The sequence below is a fragment of the Phycodurus eques genome, chromosome 3 (assembly GCF_024500275.1).
Source record: "Phycodurus eques isolate BA_2022a chromosome 3, UOR_Pequ_1.1, whole genome shotgun sequence".
Classification (NCBI taxonomy): Eukaryota; Metazoa; Chordata; class Actinopteri; order Syngnathiformes; family Syngnathidae; genus Phycodurus; species Phycodurus eques.
The window spans coordinates 266,942-291,764 of NC_084527.1; the positions used below are offsets into that span (position 1 = coordinate 266,942).

A 24,823-nucleotide genomic window follows, 5' to 3' on the forward strand; every position below is an offset into this window, starting at 1 on the left:
AAACTTAAGTGATCAAAACTTTTGCACCTTAAAAGCAAAGGAGGTGGGGGGCGGGGCTTAGTTTATTGCCCCCCCCCCGTTCTCCCAAAAAAACGATTCGCTTTAAGTTACCGGTACTCTGACAATGCTCTGCTGTGATTTACTTTTGCTCACTTTATTTCCGGTGACATTAAACAGGCCTGTCACAAATAAGAATTGGGATCCGCTCGTGCTGCAATTATCCATCCATCCATCCATTTTCTGAGCAACTTCTCCTCACGCGGGTCGCGGGCGTGCCGGAGCCCATCCCAGCTATCATCGGGCAGGAGGCGGGGTACGCCCCGAACCGGTCGCCACCCAATCGCAGGGCACATACAAACAAACAACCAACCATTTGCACTCACATTCACACCTACGGGCAATTACTCGGCACCTACACCTGTGGAGGTACCCCCTTTGGTAAAAAGAATGCAGCATCCGCGGGTTTTTTTTTTTACAACGGAGGAGGCGTCGAAGTTACACCCGGGCAGCACTCTCCCGCACGGCCGGTCACAACCGGGTGTTGGCGGGTCGTCTCAGACGGCCAGCTCCGTCTTACCGGCCTGGCCGGGAGGTGTGGCTGTCCACCGGGGATTTTGGTCTGGCCGGGGTCTCGAGGAAGATGGGTCCGCGTTTCATTGGACCATTGACCATTGACTTTATTGTGAACCCGGTTACCGTGAGGCTCAAGCTCCCGCCTTCTTTGAAAATTCATCCAGTGTTCCACATCTCACTGCTCAAGCCGGTCTCCACCAGCCCTCCAGTTGTGCCTACCTCTCCTTGGTGAACCAGTTTACAGTGTGAGGTCTTATTTGGACTCCAGAAGAAGGGGCAGGGGGAGGGTTAAGGGCCCGAGGAACGCCAGCGGGTCCCCCGCTCATGGATCCTGGACCCGTCCATCATCCGTGAGTTCCACAAGAATCGCTCTTCCAAACCGGGTGGTCGGACAGGGGGTGTCCGTTGGGGGTGGGGGTGTACTGTCATGTGCTGTGTTTTGGTTGCCCGATTGGTAATGCCGTCCTCTCTCTGCCCTTCAGTGTTGTCTCGGAGATGCGGGCGGAGCCACTTAGGCGCACCTGCCAGCATTTTGCTCCTGGGTGTATTTAAGGGTGGCTCATTCTGGAGGAAGGAGCAGTCGTATTCAATTTGCTGCCGTTTTGCTGAGCTGCAATTCTCGAGTGTCCCGGCTTTGTTCCTGTCGTATCCTGTCTCGCCGTTTCCAGTGGTACTTAAGGTTTGTGGAAGTACTACTGCGATTTTGTGTTTGTGTGGTTTTTTCCGGCAGTCCCCATCGTCCGTTGCAGTTGGAGTTTGTCCCGTTTTGAGGCAGCGCCAAACCAGACTGTGATGGATGAACATGGGATCGAGTCGATGACCGCTATGTCGGGTTAGGGTTGCCTCAACAGCTTTTGGTGGTCCTTCCTCACAAAGAATTACATCCTCTGCTGGGCCTTTTCGAGGATGGACTTGATGTTGATCTCCCACTTCAGGTCCTGAGAGACTGTAATTAATTCCCAGCAACATGAAGGTCTCGGTGGTTGACGTGGGGCAGTTGTGGCGAAGGTCATGTATTGGTCATATTGACCTTCCTTCAGCTGTGGCTCCGTCCACCTCTTTTTGTTAGTTTTTTTTTTTTTTTTGCTATTCTTGGTTTCTGTACTCTCATGTCAGCACTTTTGCCTTTGTTCTTTTCCATTCACTGGCCTTTGGTCCTTCTTGACAATCCCGCTCGGATTGTACCAGTTCCGACCTAAAAGCGTTCCAGGCGACAACAAAGACTGGCCGAGCGTGATAAACTGTTTTTTGTTTTGTATATTGGTAAGCCATATGGGCCGATATGATTGTAATTTGCTTTGTGAAAAAAAAGTCATATCTTAAGCATTTCATACATTTCACTGAATAACTTAATAAGCAGAAGGGCATATCCTCATGTAGTCAGTGCACATTAAGGAATAACAACATCGAGCTGCTGTCGACCACAACTCTCCACTCCGTCCTAAATCGACTCCCAAGCTACTCACTCCCGCGTACACTCATGAGGCGTACACTCATTATTACAGATCACAGATATTACAGTATTTTTTCTCCGACTGCTCAACTTGGACTTCCAAGTTTGAGCGGCGTTCCAGTTAACCTTTCCTGAACCATAAGGCCCAGCGGAGGATGTACTTCCTGCGGCTTGTGAGAAAGCCGAGGCAGTTCGACACAGCGCTCATCGAAGCGCTCCTGTGTTCTTCCATCACAGTCTGATTCGGTGCCGCTACGAAAAAGGACAAACTCCGACTGCGACGGACAATCAAAACTGCTGAAAGGATTGTCGGTACCCCCCTACCCGCCATCGAGGACTCGCACGCTGCCGGAACTAAGACAAGGGCGTGCAAAATCCTCTCGGACCCTCCGCGCCCCGGTCACCGGCTCTTCCGGCTCCTTCCCTCAGGTCGCCGCTACCGATCAACGCAAACTAGAACGAGTAGACATTCCGACAGCTTCTTCCCTCTTGCGATCAACTTCTTAAACACCTAACCTATAATTCCATTACAGCAAGCTGACAATTTTTTGACTTGAGTTGGTTGTCACATTTGTGTGGGGCCAATTGTGTATTACTCGCCACGCTGCACTATTTGCATATACTGGCCACTCGTGCCAGAGTCGCATCTGCTCCATTTGCACACCGTTTGAGGAGTATCTGTAACATTTGCACCACCGACATTGTCCCAGATGATCGCGCTACTCGTCACTTGAAACCGCATCCGCTCCTTGAAGTCTCTGCGCCCTTTGCACAATGCTCATTGCACCAACCGGACTATCGCAATATGAGTCATTCGAACTTCTCTAAGTGCTAGAGGACTCTGCATCTTTTTGCACAATTGTTTTTTGTCAATGTCTTTCTGTCTCCAAAGCGTTCTCTGTAAATTGACCGTCTGTTGTCGTACTAGAGCGGCTCCAACTACCGGAGACACATTTCTTGTGTGTTTTGGACATACTTGGCAAATAAAGAGGATTCTGATTCTGATTCTGATCGGAGGTCGGATAACTCCGACTTCCCACTTTTCTGGAGTGCAGCGTAACATGACACAATTGCTCGAGCTAACAATGCTAATGCCAATGTTTTACAGCACAACACGTTGTGATTGGATGGTAACGGTTTCCATGGTAAGCAGCCAGCTGCAACTTTAACAGGATGTGAATGCATCACTTCCTGTTTGGGACTCAACACTGTCTGTGTGTGTGCGTGTGTCACCACAATTATCATCCATCCGCTTGAACGTGTGCATCCTTCTGGAAGTGTCACACAGCGGTTGCCATGGAGACAGTCTCCTCCTTCCCGTGCGCGTGTTCGTGTGAAGCGTTTCCTCGCGTACACGTTTGAAGAGACGTGTCACTAACACACACACAGACACGCACACAGCGCCGTGAAGAGTGACTCCTCCCCGCCTGCCACACAACCATGACATCATCACACACACACACGCACTGTGTGTAGGATGTGTTGATCGTGGGCTGGTCGCGGTGGAGGAGCTGGTAGAAGAAGAGGAGAATAAATAAAGGACAAGAAGGATGGAGTCGGAAGAGAATGTGCTCCAGTCGTTTCTTCTCATCCTTCTGCTCGCTGCCTCCTGCACGATGGTACGCTACATCCTGTCCTTGGCTTTCAGTTTTCTAGTGGAGCCTTCCTCCTTCACTTGGCTGCGTTCATCTTGACTATTCTTTTATTGTGGCTTGTTTGTGGTATTCTACGTGTGTGTGTGTAAAAGTAGAAAATCCAGCCCTCCATTTTGTACACATTTGTGCCTTGCGATACGAGTACCGCAACTTGTGCGTTTTTCGAGATATGAGTGCCACTTGACCAATTTTTTTGTCTTGAGATAAGCAAAATTTGAGATTCAGGTACACTTGAGACCTCCACCGCTAGATGGCAGAAGCACACTGAACATCTGGCCACCATCTGTTCACATTGGTTTCATTGCACAGGAAGGACAATAGATTAGGTACACTCGTGGTTCAGGTTGCGTGCTGAGCAAATGGAAAAATTGTCTTTTCATACACTCCAGCACAGTTGAGTGCAATTTGACTTCCATTTTTTTGTCTTTTGGGGAGCTGAAACACATTGAATTTCAAGATAGGAGCATAGTCACGGAAAGAATTCAACTCATATCACAAGGTAGCACGGTACTGCTTGTCCTCGTGAGCTGGAGTCGACACGCCTCTTTTGAGCTGTGTGCCTCCAGCAATGCTAAGCTAGGAGGTGCAACGTTGTCAGCAATGCGTTCATTTCACTTTTTCATTTTCATGAATTGCTTGATTGTGACGGGGAGCGCGATATAAAAAACGTAAGTATGCCGGAGTTTTCTTCACACGAGTCATTTTCTCATGCCGGCGCCTATCCCAGCTATCTTCGGGCGAGAGGCGGGGTACACCCTGAACTGGTCGCCAGCCAATCGCGGGGCGCATAGAAACAAACAACCATTCACACCTACGGGCAATTTAGAGTCTTCAATCAACCTACCACGCATGTTTTTGGGATGTGGGAGGACAAGTAAACATCATGGAAATCGGTTGAGAAATGAGCAAGTTACGACTTCATTTCCATATCCGTGCATCGCCCTTGGTGGGAGCGTTACCCCCACTAACATGGCCGCCACGTCGCTTAGCCGGGCCGCTGCAGCGCGCTGGCGTAACGCGTCTTCATGTCTGTAGGAGTCTGTCCAGTCCCCGCTGACTTTGGGCCAGACGTGGGCGAAACGCCCTGGACCGCTCAGCAGCCAATTGCAGAACACATTGATAAACAATTGGACATAGACAACAAGATGTAGACAGCAACAACAACAACACGCAGGAAGGCCGGAGCCCGCATTTCAAGCAAAATTCATCAAAAGACTTTGAAGCTCACACACACACGCACATACACACAGAACAACATTTTTCAGCTCACATCCTTGGCATGGTCTCACACACACCTATTACCACACAAACAAACATCACAACCAAGACCAGAGCTGCCAAATTTTACGGGACGTCCGTACGTTGTTACGAAATCACTGAACGTAGACTCGTAACGGCCTAAACACTGATCGTTCCGGCTATCGGATACAAAAATCCAGCGTCCGACGTTACCGCTGCGTCCACGTTGAACGGCTGCTTGCTGCGCGCTATTTTATTAGACCCCCGGCTGCCAAACGTTCTTTTTACGTGCGGTGTCAAGGCATTGTAAGTCACTGACAATCGGCAAATAAGCTACACTTCTTACATGCTTCTTCCAAAAGTGTCACGAAGGGAGGACGAGGTGTGGCTCGGCGAAGATGATGTCAAAGCCATGCCAATTGCGAAGCTATCGTTGCAAGCAGTCGGAAAAAAACCATCAAAATAAGTGATTTGGTGATACGATACACTTGGAACATAGGGCTGGCTGGAACTGCGTTGACTGCGTTGGTTGGAGCCAACCTTTGAACAACAAAATAACAGGCCAATTAATACGTGTTTAGAGATATAACTCTCAAAGAATTCACGTCCGCAAATTAATTAGTACGTCACTTCAGAACGTGGGCAACTTAAAATGTGAAAATATTTGTAGTATAAGATAACCTTTATTAGTCTCACAATGGGGAAATTTGCATCGTTTCAGGAGCAATTGTGGATATATGAAATAGGTCAAAGAAAGACGTCCAAGACACACACACAGCACAAACGTGTTCATCCGACATCGCTCGTGCACTTAACGTCGTGTATGTCTAAGAGCGTGAACCTTCTTTCTCTCTCACGCACACGCACACGCACACGCACGCACACACAGGTGGGTCCGGCGGCCCCGCAGAGGCAGGCGGGTCAGGCTCAGGAGCGAGGCGGCTGGCAGGTATTCAGCTCGGCCCAGTACTCAGGGGGCGGCTGCGTGTGTACGGTGGTGACCCCCCACGACGCCGTCTGCTCCCGAGACGCTCGCAGCAAGCAAGTGCGACGCCTGCTGGACAAGGTGGGAAATACACACACGCCCGCCCGCGCACGGTTAGCCCGGTTAGCATGCTGCTAACGTGGCAGGTGCAGAACATGAGCCGCTCCATCGAGGATTTGGACCAACGCACCCGCCAGGACATCGGCATGGTGGAGAAGATGGAGGCGGAGCTAAGAAGTCTGGAGAGGAAGTTCAAAGCGGTGGAGGCGGGGCATGAGAGCAACAGGGCCAGGCACTACCAGGTAAGCACACCTGCATGTCACTCAAACACACACTCTCTCCCTTACGCTACGTAACTCAAGATTATCGGACGTTACACCGTAACGGTACGCTACGTTATGTTACTCACTGTTATAATATGTAACTCATATTATGTTAGTTAACGGTTACACTGGGTTACGTTAGGTTACATAACGTTATGTCAACTTGACATTACGTTACGTTACGTAACTGAATGCTGTTAACCAATGTTATGTTACGTTACACTACATTGTGTAACAATATTATGTTTCATAAGTGAATACAGTATTATGTTAGGTTAAACTTCATTACGAAGAGGGAGTCCTGGGGAGGGGGGGGGGGGTTGGGGGGGGACAGCGCTGCCCCCTGGTCATATCGCCCATATCAGACAACATTGCGTTACATAACTTAATGTTATGTTAGGTTACATTATATTACGTTATACTAAGTTGAGTTACGTTACGCTGCGCTACATTGCATAACTCACGGGTACGTTACTTTACACTTCGTTACTGAAGTGAATGTTGTGTTAGTGTTTCGCTTGGTGTGCCGGTTCAGGGTTAAGTACATTACGTTACACCACCTTACATAACTCTACTTTTATGCTCGGTTCGGCTACATTACGTTAGACTCCGTGTGCACTGCATAAGTCACTGCTACGTTACACTACGTTATGTAACTGAATGTTGTGTTAGTGTCACTCGACGTGACGTTGTTTGGCTTTACTGAAAACAATTGGTGTGCTTGTTCAGGCCATGAAGGCGAAGATGGAGGAGCTGCGTCCGCTCATCCCGCTGTTGGAGGCGTACAAGGCCGACGCCCTTCTGGTCCGGCGCTTCAGGGAGGAGGCGGCCAACGTGACGGCGACGCTGGCCGAGCTGCACGACCGCATGGCCCTGGTGGACTATCAGGACCTTCACGCGCGCGTGGCCGGCCTGGAGGAGCGGCTGCACGCCTGCATGCAGCGGCTTGGTGAGCTAGCGGCTAGGTTGGCTAGCGTAGCTGAGGCCCGGTCACCTCTGACCCAATTCCTGTTCCTGTTTGCCTTTCAGCTTGCGGGAAGCTAACGAGAATCGCCGAGCCCGTCATCGTCAAGACCTCCGGGTCCAGGTTTGGGTCCTGGATGACGGACCCGCTCGCACCCGCCGGAGACAACAGAGTAAGTCAGGGAAACGGGCCGCTGGCACATCACTAACGCATGTTGCTTGTTAACACACGGTATGTTAATGAGTTAGCGGACATACTAGTTTAATGTGATAGCAGATGATATGCACATGTGTTTGCACATGATGTGTTAGCATGTATTAGCAAATGTTTTTTTGTGACAGCACACTATGTTAGCACATCATATGTTAACGTGTTAGCACTTGGTATGTTAGCACTTGTTATTTTGGCATGTGTTAGCAAATGGCAGTTACATGTGATAGCACACTATGTTAGCATATTGTAGGTTACCATGTTAGCAAATCAGTATGTCACGTCACATTATACTTATTGCCACGTTAGCATGTTGACAGATGGGAGGTTAGCAAGTTAGTATTTCGACACGATAGTGCGTAAACACATAGTCGTTTAATGTGATTGCACCCGGTATGTTAGCATATTAGCACATAGTCGCTTCATGTGATAACACATGGACATGTGAGCATATTAGCACATTTCATGTGATAACACATTTTAGCATTTAGCACACATTTTAGCATGTTAGCACATGACTACAGTATGGCGGCATGTTAGTACAGGGTTGCCTACCGTAACGCGATGAAACACGGGTCGGTTAGCGGGTTAGCACTCAGTCCGCTGTGTGTATGCGTTTTTCAGGTGTGGTACATGGACGGCTACCATAACAACCGCTTCGTGCGCGAGTACGAGTCGCTGTCGGACTTCATGACGTCGGACAACTTCACGTCGCACCGCCTGCCTCACCCGTGGTCCGGGACAGGTCAGGTGGTTCTGAACGGCTCGCTGTACTTCAACAAGTTCCAGAGTCACACGCTGATCAAGTTCGACCTGAAGTCTTCGCTCATCAGCCGCTCGCGCCAGCTCGACTTCGCCGGCTACAACAACATGTACCACTACTCGTGGGGGGGGCACTCCGACATCGACCTGATGGTAGACGAGGGCGGGCTGTGGGCCGTCTACGCTACCAACCAGAACGCCGGCAACATCGTGCTGAGTCGGCTGGACCCCGACAGTCTTCAGGTGCTGCGCAGCTGGACCACCAACCATCCCAAGCGCAGCGCCGGCGAGGCCTTCATGGTCTGCGGGACGCTATACGTCACCAACGGTTACTCGGGTGCCACCAAGGTTTACTACGCCTTCGCCACCAATTCGTCCACATACGAGTACATCGACGTGCCCCTCGCCAACACCTACGGGCACATCTCCATGCTGGACTACAACCCGCGCGACAGGGCGCTCTACGCTTGGAACAACGGGCGACAGCTCCTCTACAACGTCACGCTCTACCACGTCATACAGTAATCACGTTGCGCGTCGTGATGCCGTGACATTACATCATCACAATGTCATGACATCACATCTTCACGTCATAACATCATCAACGAACGTCATGACATTGTGACATTACATCATTACATTGCCCATTGTGACATCATGACATTACATCCTTACAACATGACATCACCAATGATATAATAGTTTGGATTTTTTTCATACTGTGAGTTTTACTTCTTATTTTATATTAATGATTCAATTTTAACCAGTTTTAGAGCGTATTTGCTAGTTTTCTGGAGTTTTTATTCGTTGGGTTTTTCCAATTAAATTCGTTATTTTTTGGTTTTCATTGCTTTAATAACCTTGGCTGATTATGCCATCACGCGATTATGACATGTTATGACCCGTCATGACGTGTGACAGTGAGTTGACGTGAGTGACATGTTGACAGGTGTCGTTCATCCTTTTGTAATCTTTAGAAACAATAAACACGTGAGGTCACATGACATGGTCACGTCACGTTAGAATGCCAGCTCGCAGCAATACAAAAGTTTTCTATTCTCTGCGTTTTGGAACGTCACGTGAACTTCACGCGCATTGATACATTTACACACGTACACATTGTGGATCTACTGCAACATGCAGGAATTTCATAATAAATAATAATAATAATGTATGGATTACTCTTTCTAATCACAGATGTGTCAAAATGTCAAATAAAGAGCAATAACCGACTTGTGTGCGTGTGTATGTTTGCTTTCATACAAAGACAACATGAGAAACAGGCCGATGACGTCATGATATTAAATGGCGCTCGGTTCTACGTGATATTGAGTATATAAAAATGTAACAAGTGAATAAATGCGTTTGCTGATTGCGATTATTGATTGGTTGTGTTAGAAGCGCAGTGGAGCTGCTGTTTTCAACGCAACGACCAGACGAGCTCGCGGAACGGCGTATATCTGCGCAGCGTGGAACCTCCCTGTGGTTACGTTGCTCCTCTTGGGTACGCCCCCACGTGCCTACGGTCAGGCATAACCAATCGTCACGGAAACATCGCTCGCTCGCTCGCTCGCACGCACGCTAGCTGCTTGAGGCCTGACGGAGGAGACGCGGACGGACCGGACCCAACCGAACCGAACCCAGTCGGCCGGCGGCTTGTTTGCCGCTCTTGGTTAGAATGAGCCGCTCGTCGCGTTTGACTTGAATTGACGCCACCGCTGAAAGCACACTGTGAGCATTAACTTTAGCTTTAGCTTTAGCTTTAGCATGGACAGCCAGCGTCAGCCTCAAGCGAGCTAGCGAGGCTAATGCTGGTTGTAAAGTGGGTTCCTGTTAGACTCGTTATGAATGATCAATGTATTCATGGTCAATACATCCTCCAGTAAGCAGAGGTGGCGAAAGTACTTTGGTAAAACTTAAAGTCGTGATTCAACTCCGTTACTTGAGTCCAAGTAAAATAGTGCAGACTTTGAAATTACTGGAGTACAAAAGGAAATTGTGAAATAATATTTTTGTTGGTGTTGATTTTGTACAATAACTGTTTTGAAAGACTTGGCACACAAAAAAAAACATTTATGTACACAAAATATAAATATCTCTTTTATTAAATGTAGTAATAGTTAATTGGCTTGACTTTGATGTCATTGAAACGTCTTGTTTCCAAAGTTAAGGTAATGTACAAAAACGACTTTCAAAAAATAATAATTTAGCGAATAAGAACAACTGGAAAATACACCTTAACTGTATACAATAAAGTGAGAAGCTGAAAGTACATGTATCTCTTTTCAAATGTCGAGAATAAAAGTAAAAAGTCATCAGAAAAAGATTCTCGTGGAAAGTAGCTGAAACCAGACCAAAGTGAAGCATTTGTACTTTCTTTTTTCCCGCTGTTGTCATGACTGTATTGATGGTGAATACATGCTCCAGTAAAACAGCATAATAATAGTAATAAATAATAATCTTTTTTTTTTTTTTTTTAAATAAGGAAAATAACACTATAACAGTAATTCTCAAATGACTAAAACCTAACATACATTAACACTGTGCCTGAATACAGACCATTTGTACTAAAAAGTACCACTAGACTGAGCCGGAGTAACGCTAGTGGTACGAGTACCACACTTTCAGAATGACTGATCTATGATATTGTACTACTCCTTTTGGTGTGCCTGACTTGGCCACCGGGGGCAGTGTAATAACAAACGCAAACAAAGATTCTCAGTGGGCTCATCTCATTTGTATATTTGAGACTTCCTCGCTTGTCTGTTTCCACGCTAGCTCCTCCCATCAGAAATTTGCTCGACGAGATTGATGGAGGAGCGAGGCAGGGGGAGGTCGGAATGTTTGGGGGAAACGCAACCATCGGTCCTCTATGTCATTTCATGGAGACGTCTACTAAAGATAACGCCACGGCATTGAAGCGTGTCACAAAATAAACCGTCTGTGTGGCTGAATTATTAACATCACTACAAATGTCCACTCTTTGTTTCAATTGGGCCTAAATTTAAGTAAAATGTAATCAACTGTTAACAACGTTGCAGAAGCAAAGACGATCGTGATCGGCCTATCCTTAGCCCACGCCCTAATTGAGGTGCTTCTTAACTCATTCCCTGCCAATGCCGTCCAAAGACGTCATTTAGAATCCATCTGTTCCCTGCCAAAGCCGTTACAGACGTCAATGGAGTTTTTTAACGGGGATGGGTGGGGGAGGATCTCGTGCAGTTTATGTGTGATCGTCGAGCCTCTGGATAACTGCAATGAGGAATGGCGCTCTGTAGAGGGCAACGATACCTTGAGGTGAAAGTCCCTCCCTCAGAGGAAGAAGAAGGACGGGGCGCGCCGGCGGGGTGCGAGAGACGATGAGAAGAGACAAACATTATGGCGGGAAAGAGAGAAGACAACATCTAAAATAAGAAAAAAGCTTTCGGTACTAGAAACGTATTCCCGCGACCGACAGGAATGACGCCTGAGGCCTCGCGGGGGAATAAAGGATGACGCTCCGAGCCGACGGCTTTGTTGCAAAACTATCGCCCGAAACGCCGGCCCGTACGTGCGGCGACGAGGATTTGAATAAATGGGATCCGGGGATCCGTAATGGTCGGATGAGCGACCTCCCTCCGGATAGCCCGGAAGCCGCCGAGCTTCCTCCGACGGAGGTAACTCGTTTGCGGCTAGCGTCAGCTACGTTTAGCTTCGATCCTTGTTACATCAAAACATAATTAGTCCCACGAGTTCACATTACAATGTAACAGTACTGATTTTGAAGTTTCCATTTCCAGCTCGCCCATCTTGGAGGAATTCAAGACTCGCGAGTTGAACGTCTTTTAGAATTGCGAGTAGGTGGTGTTTTTTTTTTTTTTTTTTTTACCCTTGCAAAACACGTCATCGATAAAAAACTATTCTCTCGTAATATTTTTATAGTAATCGTTATATTTCTAAACTGCACAGGTTGTGCTTCGAGCAGAAGTAGGAACTGGTTTCAAGGAGAATGACAACCACGCAAGATCCCGTTCACCGCCACAGAAGAATAAAATCCACATGTGGATAAAAATTTGATTCGCCAGGTAATAAATGCCTGGACTGTTGAGCGAACGGTAGACGAGGAGAATTTGGAATGCGGGTGCCCCGTTTGTTCATGCGTTTTGTCTCATGTAAATTCTGGACATAGTTATACTTGTCAATAAAAAACAATTCTGTCAAAAGGACTTTCTCAGTGTTGTTTTATGTTCAGTTGTTTGAGATTTTGGCGGCACGGTGGACTACTGGTTAGAGCGTCAGCCTCACAGTTCTGAGGACCCGGGTTCAATCCCCGTCCCCGCCTGTGTGGAGTTTGCATGTTCTCCCCGTGCCTGCGTGGGTTTTCTCCGGGCACTCCGCTTTCCTCCCACATCCCAAAAACATGCATTAATTGGAGACTCTAAATTGCCCGTAGGCATGACTGTGAGTGCGAATGGTTTCACTCGAGAAAAAACATTGGTGTCAAAGTCATTGTTCTGCTTGATCGACATGTCTGCTTTCACAAAAAGGCTGTTTTCTCCGTTTGTTTCCCTTCAGAAATAGATATGGCTGAAAGTAGCCTGTATTGGACTGCTGATTACTAAAGAACGGTATAAGCTGGAGACAAACCTTTTTTCTGATGAAAGAAGAGAGTCTGATCTTTCATTTGGTGGTTTTGGTGTTTACATCGTCATAGTACACAATATTCTGTGGGGCTTGAAAAATCAGTCAATTGGTCGAAAATGCCTGGCAGTCGAGGGGTTACCTGCTCAAGAAACGGCTGGCAGTGAATGAGTTAATATGGCGGCGTGAGAACAATTTCTGGCCCGTTTTCAGTGGTTTGAGGAGTGAGGAACATCGACGAGAGATGAGCCCCGTGACTCAATGAGGTGCGAGTTTATTTTTTGGAGAGGATCATGAATATATGCCCGTAATTATTCCTGATTTCAACTGTCTACCGTGTTGCTCCACTGTTTGTGTTCAATAACCAGTCTGGCATTTTCCATTCTGTGTTCGCGTTCCTAATGCAAGAATTGTTCTCAAATTCTATCGGCCCAACTGCAGCTTGTTGTGAGGCCGCTTGAATCGATCTCAAGGTCGTGCTTGCAAGTCAAAGCAAAAAGGCGAACGACGGCGCTTCGAGTCTCGAAAAACTCTCAAGTCGCGTCACTCGCATCTCAACTCTCAAGGCAACATGTTGTTCGTCAATGAGTGCAGTGGAAAATTGTGTTTTTCAATTTGTCAAGCAGTTGGTGGACCGTTGAGGATGGCGCTGCAGCTCCCCCTGGTGGTGACGGCACGCGTGGACCTGCTTCTGGTCCTGGTGGCGCTGCTTGCCTTCTGGACCAGGATGCACCACCTTGCACACCCCAACGCTGTCGTGTAACCGGCACACATTTTGAGCCACACGCAACATACAAACATGCATACGGGTCTTACAACGGGATTGTGTGTGCGCACACAGGTTTGACGAGGTCTACTACGGACAGTTTGTGTCTCTATACATGAAGAGGCTTTTCTTCATTGATGACAGCGGACCTCCACTTGGTCACATGATCCTGGCCTTGGGGGGTGGGTTGCCATGACAACCACACGACTCACTCGTCTGTGTGTGTGTCACTGATGTGTGCGTGTGTGTACTTTGCAGCCTACTTGGGAGGATTTGATGGAAACTTCACGTGGAACCGAATAGGAGCAGGTAAGACAACACGCAAGCGTGCGTGTGTTGCATCTTTCATTACGTGTGTGTGTTTTTCGCGACAGAGTACCCGTGCGGTGTGAGCGTATGGAGTCTGCGTGCTGTCCCGGCTGTGTGCGGCGCGTTGTGTGTTCCTCTTGGGTATTGCGTCACTCTGGAGCTGGGTTTTGGTCACGTGTCGGCGTTGGGCGCGGCGCTGCTGCTGTTGCTCGGTAACCGCACGTGTCACACTTGTACGCGCGCACACGTACTAAATTGTGCTGCTGCTGTTTGCAGACAATTCTCTGATCGTCCAATCGCGGCTGATGTTGCTGGAAAGCGTCCTGATTTTCTTCATCCTGTCATCCTTCCTGGCGTACCTGCGTTTCCACCGTGCCGCCGGCAGGTGAGCCCAGACTCTCGCCGCCGCCGCTGACCTGTGACCACGTAGGGAGGGCATGTCGTGACCTCTGACCTGTGACCTCACAGCTGGCCCATCAGATACAGTTGGCTCCTCCTCTCCGGAACGTCCTGCGCTGCCACCATCGGGTCAGGAACACACACACACATGCACGCACGCAAACGCAGAAAGACACACTCTCACACAAACAATGTGACGCATGTGCGTGTGTTCAGGGTGAAGTACATGGGCGTGTTCTCCTACCTGCTGCTTTTGGTGGTGGCCTTTGTGCACTGCTGGAAGTTGATTGGCAACACGCAAGTGAGCGGCGTGAGTGCACACGCACACACGCAATGCAGGATGCAACACTCACGGACTGCGCATAACACACTATGACACGTCTGACCTTTCACCCTGCCTCTGTGTGTGTTTTAGGTGAGTGTGTTTGTTGAGTGTGTGTGTCGCGGCGTGTGTCTGCTGGTGCTTCCAGTGCTGCTCTATGTCCTTTGCTTCTACGTGCACCTCACTCTTCTACACCGCAGTGGACCACACGACCAGCTGATGAGCCCCGCCTTCCAAGCCAGCCTCGAGGTACACACAGACACACGAACACACACATACCCATGTGCACAAATGTACATAGAAACACACACCCACACGTACATCAATACGCAGGCTCACACACAGACACACACACACAGTACGCACATACTGTACAGATGCACAAACGCACGCACGCTCACAGATACAAGCACAAACAGACATATACCGTCATTTCTCATGTATAATGCGCACCCATGTATAATACGGACCCCCAAAGTTGACCTCAAAATTCTGGAAAACCCTTCCACCTATGTATAATGCATTTTTACAATGCATGATTTTGCTTCTACCCATATGATCCACATGAAGTATTATCTGTATTTTGTTAGTTGTTTTGAAAGAATTATTCTGAAGTTAAGCACTTTATTTGAACACGTAATCCGTTTTTTTATTTACTTGCTCTTATTTTGAAATTCACAGCCCTACTTTTAGTGAGTAAATTAGAAAACACAGTTGTGCTCATAATTTGTAAGATGGGTACAATTCATGAAAGGAATCACGAAGGACCAGGCGAAACACATTTAATTTTATTTTAAAGGGATTCAAATTAAACGGTCAAGCATTTCAGAAAAGTATTATCATTCAACAAAACATAACCAGAAAGAAATTAATGATGGTTGTTGTTCAGTCATCAGTCATATTTAAAAAAGAAAAATACAACAAGAATATTTCACAAATTCTGCCAGGGTATGTAAATGTATGAGCACAACTGTACATATATGCAGTCATATGTACCCCTGTCATATTGGAATGAAAGTGTAGGCTACACCTTTTTTATAACCACTAGGTGGCGGTGGCATTTTGGAATGAACGTGTACAGCTTTTTCATAACCACTAGATGGCGGCATACATTTATAAAATGTGAATGTTTTTTCCATTTGCTTCCATAGCTATGTATAATGCGCACTATTGACTTTTGACAATTTTTTTTTATACACAAGAAATTACGGTAGTCAAAAACACTCACACAACTGCTGCTGATCGTTTGATGACTTGATTGCATTGTTCAGGGCGGTCTGTCCCGGATCACAGAAGGTCAACCTCTGGAGGTTGCGTATGGCAGTCAGGTGACTTTGAGAAGCTCCGCCTCACAACCAATCCCATGCTGGCTGCATTCTCACAAAGCCAACTATCCAATCAGGTGCTACCACCAGCTCACAGGGACCAGCAGCCAATCAGGTAGTACCTCACTAACTGCGTATGCATGTACGTGTGTGTGTGTGTGAGCAGGTATGATAGTGGTCGCGGCAGCTCTCACCAGCAGCAGGTAACGTGTTACGCCTTCAAGGACGTCAACAATTGGTGGATCGTTAAAAGCGCTGCCAGGTAGGTGACCTCCGAGCGGGTAGGCGGGCGGCGGGTGAGGTCAACGTGTGCGTCACGTGCGCCTCACATGCGCATGCGCGTCAGGGCCGACCTGGCGGTGGGCCGTCCTCCTCGCGCGGTACGTCACGGCGACGTGGTCCAACTGCTCCACGGAATGACGTCGCGATTGCTCAACAGGTGATCGGTCTTCATGCGACGATGCGTTCGGGGACGGCTGCGATCGTGGGACTTAATCGCGTGTTTTGGTTTGTTTCGGCAGCCACGACGTCGCGGCCCCCGTGAGCCCCCACGCTCAGGAAGTGTCGTGCTACATCGATTTCAACGTGTCCATGCCCACGCAGAACCTTTGGAAAGTGGTGGGTCGCCTCGGAGGAAGTTCTCCAGATGAAACATTTTGCCCTTGAAATTTTGCTGGCACAAAAATTCCAATTATGATTTGAATGGATTCCCAACCCTTTGCACTAAAACATGCCAAAATCCAGCTGTCAGGAAGTTAGGCAGGATAAGAGGCAATTTGCACACTGGGTGTGGTCTACCTAAATGAGAGAGAGTATAAATAAGTCTTATAGGTGCCATATTTTGCCAAACCAACGTTTTAGTGTTTTGGATGTTGTCTCTATGGGGCCTCAGTAAACGTGAAATATGAATTAGAATGGTCCACACATTCCTGAGTTCCAGACGTTTTTTGCCGAGAGGCCTGAAATCAGCTCATTGGAACTTCTCGAGGTTATCGACGTCACTAGCGAAGATCTGCGCCCTCCTCTTCGCTCCCGAGCTAGCGCTGTCAACATGACAAACGCGTGGGCTCTCACAAGTGGGTCTTCTACACGGAGGCAACCAATCAGAGGAAAGGGGGCGGTCTTAGCCAAATCAGAATCAGAATCATCTTTATTTGCCAAGTATGTCCAAAAAAACACACAAGGAATTTGTCTCCGGTAGTTGGAGCCGCTCTCGTTCGACAACAGACAGTCAATTTACAGAACACTTTGGAGACAGAAAGACATTGACAAAAAACAAAACAAACAAAAAACAGTCACTGAGCAGTAAAGGGTTGCTAGTTATCTGGTAATGCCGGTACATTTATTTTTTATTTTTTTAACAATTGTGCAAAAAGATGCACAGTCCTCTAGCACTTAGCGCAGTTCGAATGACTAATATTGCAATAGTCCGGTGCAATGAGCATTGTGCAAAGGGCGCTGAGACTTCAAGGAGTGGATGCGGTTTAAAGTGACGAGTCGTGCGATCATCTGGGACAATGTCGGTTGTGCAAATGTTGCAGATACTCCTCAATCCGTGTGCAAATGGAGCAGATGCTAACTCTGGCATGAGTGGCCAGTAGATGCAAATAGTGCAGCGTGGCGAGACAACGACAGTGAGTGCACGAGTAATGTAGAATTGGCCCCACAGAAATGTGACAACCAACTCAGGTCAAAAAATTGCCAGCATGTTGTAATGGAATTGTAGGTCAGGTGTTTAAGAAGAAATATGGCCAAAGTGGATACAAAACTGGGTCAAACAGAAGTAGCTGTCAGAGGGGTATGACAAAACCAAGGTGTTTTGGGAAATGAAATGTTTTAGAGAGTCACTCTATGGAGGTCGAAATAGACCAAATACGGGACCTTTAATTGGCAATGTAACCCTTTCTGCAGAGGTACTTTCCATGGGTGGCCACTCCAGAGTTCTGCAACTCCCCAGTAGAGAATGCTCCAACAGAGACAAGGTTTCTCAGACGCTTTGCTCTCCAAAAACCACCATAATCCAGCCATCCGTCCATTTTCTTCCGTTTATCCAAGGTCGGGTCGAGGGGGCAGCAGCTTGAGCTGGGAAGCCCAGACATCCCTTTTCCCAGCCACGTCGTCCAGCTCTTCTGGAGGAATCGCGAGGTGTTCCCAGGCCAGCCCAGAGAAGGCAAAGCTCTCATCCCCGGGGCCTCCTTCCGGTGGGACGTGCCCAGGAGGCATCCTAACCAGATGCCCGAGCCACCTCATCTGGCTCCTCTTGATGTGAATGAGCACAGACTAGACTAGGAGCCCCTCCCGCATGACCGAGCTGCTCCAGCCTATTTCTGAGGGAGAGCCCGGGCACCCTGCGGAGAAAACTCAGTTCGGCCGCTTGTATCCGTGATCTTGTTCTTTCGGTCACGACCCACAACTTGTGACCATAAGTAAGCGGAGGACCGTGGATCGATTGGTAAATTGAGAGCTTTGCCTTTCGGCACAGCTCCTTCTTTACCACGACACAACCAATACAGAGTCCGCATCACTGCAGACGCTGCACTGATCCGCCTGTCGATATCCCGCTCCATTCTTCCCTCACTCGTGAGCAAGACACAGAGATGCTTGAATTCCTCCACATAGGGGAGGATCTCCTCCTCAAGCCGGAGAGGGCACGCCACTCTTTTCCGACTGAAGACCATGGCCTCAGATTTGGAGGTGCTGATTTTCATCCCAGCCGCATCACACTCTGCTGCGAACTGCTCCAGCGAGAGTTGAAGATCACGGTTTGATGAAGCCATTAGAACTACATCATCTGCAAAAAGCAGAGACATAATATTGATGTCACCAAACCGGAACCCCCTCAACACGTCTGCTCCGCCTAGAAGTTTTATCCATAAAGGTTATGAACTGAATCGGTCACAAAGGGCACCCTTGGCGGAGTCTAATTCTCAATTATCCCTTATCAGGGGGTCTGGTACCCCATACTACCAGAGCACCCTACACAGGACTTCCCGAGGGACACGGTCAAACGCCTTCTCCAAGTCCACAAAACACGTAGACTGGTTCTTAAAAAGGGGGACCACCACCCGAGTCTGCCAATCCACAGGCACTGTCCCCGATGTCCATGCGATGTTGCAGAGACGTGTCAACCAGCCACATCGCAACATCCAGAGCCTTCAGGAACTCCGGGCAGATCTTATCCTCCCCAGGGGCCCTGCCAACAAGGAGCTTTTTAACCACCTCGGAGACCTCACACCCAGCGATAGGAGAGCCCGCCTCAGAGTCCCCTGACTCTGCTTCCTCATAGGAAGGCGTGTCGGTAGAATTGAGTAGGTTTTTCAAAGTCTCCGGCACACCGAGTGCCGGGTTGGGCCGTTCTTCCCAATCAAGCCCTTGCAGGTCTTACTGTCATTGCCCACGTGAGTGTTGAAATACCCTAGAAGAACAAGGGAGTCCCCAGCAGGGGCGCCCTCCAGCACCCAATCCAAGGTCTCCAAGAAGGGTGGGTACTGTGAAGTCCTCTTTGGTGCATAAACACAAACAACACTGAGGACCCGTCACCTCACCTGAAGGAGGAGGGAGGCTAACCTCTCGTCCACTGGGGTGAATCCCAACCTACAGGCACAGAGATGTGAGGCAATCAGTATTCCCACACCTGCTCGGTGCCTCTCAACGTGGGCAACTCCAGAGTGGGAGAGAGTCCATCCCCTCTCGAGAGGACTGGTACCAGAGCCCAAGCTGTGTGTGGAGGTGGACCCGACTATATCTAGTCAGAACTTCTCAACCTTGCTCCCCAGCTCAGGCTCTTTACCTGCCAGAGAGGTTTCATATAGCTAGAGCTAGCTTCTGTAGCCGGGGATCGGATTGCCGAGGTCCCCGCCTTCGGCCGCCGCCCAGTTCACTACACACCTGTCCCCCTTGGCCACTCCAACTCGTGGGGGGCCCATGGGTAGGGGGACCCAGTGTTGCCTTTTCGGGCTGTGCCCGGCGGGGCTCCATGGGCGCAGGCCCGGCCACCAGGCTTTTCCAGTTGAGCCCCACTGCCAGGCCTGGCTCCAGAGGGTGGCCCCAGTGACCTGCGTCCGGGCAAGGGAAAACTTGCCTCCATTTATATTGTTCATCATGAGGGGTTCTTTGAGCCATGCTTTGTCTGGTCCCTCAACTAGGACATGTTAATGATGGGTGACCCAACCAGGGGCTTATATAAAACTTAGCTCCAAGGATCACTGGAACACACAAAGTCCTTCCACCATGATAAGGTGACTGCTCCAGGAGGGGTTCCGCCATAATGACCAACATTAAAATAAGTATATTTTCGGGGTGTAGCGATTCATTTTGGCAATGATTCCATTCGTATCACGATTCATGGTTGCCGATTTCATTCGAGCATAATATTGGTGCATTTCGAACGATACGATCCGAAATGGTTCCGTGACTGGAAATCAATTCAGTAACTTTTCAGACAAAAATTCATCCAGTCTAACTGTGAAATAAATACTGCATACTGGATGGGTAGAATGAATGAATCGTTACACCACTAGAATAATTAATACTTTCGCAAGCCTCTGTAACATTATGCAAAGTTTGAACATTAGCACTGTGCTTGAATATAGGAAAATAAAAGCTAACTAATTTTTCAATTAAAATGTATATGACATAAATGTTTAAAAACAAACAGGTCCTAAAGGTTCAATTCAAATGATTCCAAGAATTAAATTCAAATGTATGAAACTTAAAAGTTAAATCCATCAAACTACTGGACTGAGACAGTAATTCTTGTGCATGCCACTAGAGGGCACTCGTGTCCCACTTGTATTATGAATGACGACGACGCTGCGGGTGTTTCAGGACATCGTGAACCGCGAGGACGATTCCGAGGTGTGGAAGACGATCGTGTCGGAGGTTCGCTTGGTTCATGTCAACACATCGGCCGTCCTCAAGGTGGGAACAGGAAGCCGCCGCAAGCACGCCAGTTCCTCCTCAGTCACGCAAACATGTCGGTGTGTGTGCGTGTGTTAGCTGAGCGGCTTGTCTCTTCCTGATTGGGCGGCGGGTCAGATGGAGGTGGTGGCCGAGAAGGTGAAAGGTCACGGCAGCGGCGTGACGTGGACGGTGGAGGAGCACCGATACGGAACCAGTACGACCGCTCGACTCTCACACTGACACCTCTCACGCGGCTCGAGGCGACCAGTCAATTTGGAGACGTGTCGGCGATAGTTCACCACATAAAATGAAAAGTCAATTTGAAAAAACATTTTCCTTAACAAAATAACATTTCAATGATAGGGTTTTGTCAAAAAAAAGGATAACTAACTGAAAGTACATTTCACGTTTACAAAACTATCCATGCATCCATTTTCTTTACTGCTTCTCCTCACTCGGGTCGCTGGCGTGCGGGAGCCTATTCCAGCCATCTTCGGGCGGAAGGCGGGGTACACCCTGAACCGGTCGCCAGCCGATCGGAGGGCACGTAGAAAGAAGCTCACATTCGCACCTACGGGCAATTTAGAGTCCTCGATCAACAAATCATCAACATCAAAACGCATGTTTTGGGGATGTAGGAGGAAAGCAGAGTGTTCGGAGGAAACCCACCCAGGCATGGGGAGAACACGCAAACTCCACACAGGCGGGGCCGGAATTTGAACGGCGGTCCCCAGAACTGTGGGGCAGATGTGCTAACCAGTCGTTCACCGTAGCGCCGTTTACAAAACTAACCAACTTGAATTATTGCGAAAATGTCGGCAAATATCTTGCGTGAGCTTTTGGGGTTACATTTAAACATTCCGCCGGCTATTTTTTGTTGGGCTGGTTTTACAACGGCTCGTACGGCCGTGCGGAACGAGAACGGTCCAATGGCAGTTTGGGAATTGGAGCTGACTTGCTGTGTGTCCCCTGGAAGTGATGTCATCAGGCAGTGCCTGCTGCCAGTGGGCTCCTCCTCTTTTGTCACTCAATTCAGCCCGCAATGCAACGCCCGCTAACAAATGCGCCCTCGTTACAAACTGCAAAAACACAAAATCTTACCTGCTGAATTGATTGTATTTACTGTGAAAACTTCTTACTGTTCTAATTTGAAGACAGTTAGATTTTCAGTGAAACGAAAAGACTTAACTTTAAGATACAAGATCCTATTTGAACAATCTCATCAAGTTCATTCATACTAGTGACTTTGGCAGATTCTTTTCACTTATTTTAGGGACAAAATGTCTTTTTTTAAGGATGCACCAAAGAGGCCCAAAAATATCTTATAATAATACCAGCACAGAGTAGAGTGTTTTTAAAAAGCATGCCAAATTGAAATGAATACAAAAAAACACCATGTCTGTAAAATAAGGCTCTGAAATCCTGAAAAATAAGGCCCGCCCTCCAGCTGCAGGACTGAGCGGGCGTGTCCGCCGAAGCCACTGGAGAGACGAGCCCTTCGCCTATCAGTCAAGTACGCTGTCTGGAGTCGGCTGCCGGCCGAAGGAGGTGTGCCGGCCGCCGCAGTTAGGAATAAACTGTTAACTTCCCCGTGTGTCTGTTGTGTGGGGACTAACGCGCACGACAATGACATTCTGGCCGCCACGGTCGAGCGAGTTCGTTAGCGCGCCAGCCTGTAATAAACAGCTAACGTTGTTAAGTGCCTGTGTTGCGTGGATCTACGCGCGCATGTGCAGGTTGTTGTTGTTGACATGCTCATTGTAAGTGCATACATTTTTTGAAATGGTATTTGGAGTTGAGTTTGTATTACACGATACTTAAATACCACAATACCCCCCACCCCCGAAAAACAAACTAATAAAAACGCAACTTAATGACTCATTTTTGAAAAAGTACAAACGGACAAGACCCGCTCTAAAAAGTAATTAAAACAAAGTGAATTTGAAAAACGTCAAAAAGGAAATGAAAACTATCAGCGAAAATCCTAAGCTATTATAACCCTGGTCTCGATGCACTGGCCGCGCAGTTTTGCGCCAAAGGCCGTTGCTGCTGTCCCAGGCGCTGATGTTGTCCAATTATCTGAATGCGTGAAGCTGCAACAGCCATAATACACAAACATACAGAGTGTGTGCGCCGGTGTGTGCAGGTGAGGAGCAGAAGGACAGGGAGGCGGAGCTTCAGTCCCCCACATACTTGGACGTGAGCCGCAAGATTTCGTTGTGGTCCAAGTTTCTGGAGGTTCAGGTGCGTCGACGGCATCGCCCGTCACTTCGTGGTCGTTCGAGCCGATGACGACGCGCTGCGGCGATGTCATCACCAGTGGCGGATGTTGACGGTGAAGCAGGAAGACTCCGAGCACAAATACAGCTCTGCCCCTTCGGAGTGGATCACCATGGAAACCAACATCGCCTACTGGCTCCACCCCTCCACCAATGTGAGATACTGATGTACACACGCACACACAGAAATTTATGATCCTGTGTGTGTGTGCGTGTGCTTGCGGCCGCATGTGTGTCAGGCTCAGATCCATCTGATTGGTAACCCCGTATCATGGGGCGTGGCCAACCTCAGCCTACTGGCCTATCACATCATGGCAGCCATCTACCTGCTGAGGAAGAGGCGGGGCATCAAAGACTTGCCTGACGGTACGCACAGCGCACTAACAAAACAACTCGTGCATCTCATCTAAATGTGTGTGTGTGTGTGCGTGTGCGTAGTGGCGTGGGAGCGTTTTGTGTCAGTGGGCGTGGTGTGTGTGGGCGGCTGGTTGTTGAATTTCGTTCCGTTCGTGTTGATGGACAAGCGTCTGTTCCTGTACCACTACCTGCCCGCTCTCGTCTTCCTGCACCTGCTCAGCGCCGCCCTGCTGGAGCACGTGCACACGCACGTGCTCAGGTACGCATGCTCGCACGCATACGCACGATGTTGGCACACACACATCTCACTCGCATGCACACAAACACACACACACACACACAGATTAGCATTAGCAATATCTGTGCTATAGAAAAATCTCAAAGTCAACATGCAGAAGAAGAAGAGGTCAATTGCGTGAGTGTGTGTGTGTGTGTGTGTGTTTTCAGCAAGGACACACACCGTCGCGTGCTGCTGGCGTGCGCGTTTGTCACGTGGGTGTGCGTCTTCCTGTCCTATCGCGCCTTCAGCCCTTTGACTTTTGGCAGCCCGGAGTTGTCGGCCAATCAGCTGCGAGCGCTCAAGTGGAGGAGCTCCTGGGACATCCTCTACCGCCGCCGCTAGGCTCCTCCCCCTCCGTGACATCACGCCTTGTGAATGGACAGCACTTGGGATCATTTTAAGCCACAATAAAAGCTCAAAGTCCATTTTGAATGACTTGTTGTTTGAGTCTTCCGTCGATCGGTCTTCAACCGTTGGTGGGACCTGAAAACGTGGCCTCGGTTCTTTTTCACGGCAAAGTTCAGATGTATCAAAAGTGAAATGAGCGTGGAAACGTGCGGCGCCTCACGCCAACTGCGTGGCTGGCGTACGCACGTTTCTGCAGCTTTCGGTGCTTTGGCGACACTTCGAGGTGATGCTGGGAAACTCTTTATCCAAAATCTGCACATCAGAGACACGAACAATTAGCACTGATGAACAATTGATACCCGGCAACATTTGATTTCAACAATGTAAAAGAGGCGAGGACTCAATTTGTTAATTCGTGTATTTAACGAATCGCTGATATTTGCGAGGACACCTATTAATTAATTCATTTATGGCGCCGGTTGCCCTCACAATCGCTTCTTGTGACATGTACTGGGGGGAAAAAAAGTCCTTTGAATTGACTTCATGTGAACATGATTAAAATGTGTTAAAATGACATTTAGGAGAAAAGGGGTCATTTGAATCACGTGCAACCGATGTACATGTTCACATGAAGTCAATTCAAAGGACTCGTTATCAGCGTGCACGGGCGAGGACACGGCCGGGCGGCCGGGCGGGCAGCAGCAGCAGCCGGTTGTTGGAGCGTCGGAGACGGCAAGAACGGCGGACGAATC

At 48.6% G+C, this 24,823-nt stretch overlaps 2 protein-coding genes across 8 annotated transcripts; both read left to right on the forward strand.

Moving 5' to 3' along the window:
• The first annotated feature begins 3,431 nt into the window (after nt 1-3,431).
• On the forward strand, nt 3,432-9,390 carry LOC133399601 (noelin-like). Of its 2 annotated transcripts, none has more exons than XM_061671194.1 (6): nt 3,432-3,645; nt 5,810-5,986; nt 6,052-6,207; nt 6,958-7,177; nt 7,258-7,364; nt 8,027-9,390. In XM_061671194.1, the coding sequence occupies exons 1-6, from the start codon at nt 3,577-3,579 to the stop codon at nt 8,687-8,689; spliced, it is 1,392 nt and encodes a 463-aa protein (XP_061527178.1). In that variant the 5' UTR covers nt 3,432-3,576; the 3' UTR covers nt 8,690-9,390. The 2 variants fall into 2 exon arrangements, with proteins under 2 accessions (XP_061527178.1, XP_061527179.1); XM_061671195.1 differs by having other exon boundaries at nt 6,058-6,207.
• Nucleotides 9,391-9,699: 309 nt separating this feature from the next.
• On the forward strand, nt 9,700-24,155 carry pomt1 (protein-O-mannosyltransferase 1). Of its 6 annotated transcripts, XM_061671197.1 has the most exons (22): nt 9,700-9,895; nt 11,944-12,000; nt 12,113-12,228; nt 13,411-13,543; nt 13,626-13,732; nt 13,809-13,859; nt 13,925-14,071; nt 14,136-14,244; nt 14,328-14,387; nt 14,475-14,568; nt 14,674-14,829; nt 15,852-15,982; nt 16,072-16,167; nt 16,252-16,344; nt 16,427-16,523; nt 20,733-20,825; nt 20,904-21,021; nt 22,954-23,051; nt 23,128-23,241; nt 23,326-23,452; nt 23,525-23,702; nt 23,891-24,155. In XM_061671197.1, exons 4-22 carry the CDS (start codon nt 13,428-13,430, stop codon nt 24,063-24,065), a joined length of 2,160 nt encoding a protein of 719 aa, XP_061527181.1. In that variant the 5' UTR covers nt 9,700-9,895; nt 11,944-12,000; nt 12,113-12,228; nt 13,411-13,427; the 3' UTR covers nt 24,066-24,155. The 6 variants fall into 6 exon arrangements, with proteins under 6 accessions (XP_061527181.1, XP_061527182.1, XP_061527180.1 ...); XM_061671198.1 differs by lacking the exon at nt 11,944-12,000; XM_061671196.1 differs by lacking the exons at nt 11,944-12,000; nt 12,113-12,228.
• Nucleotides 24,156-24,823: the final 668 nt, after the last annotated feature.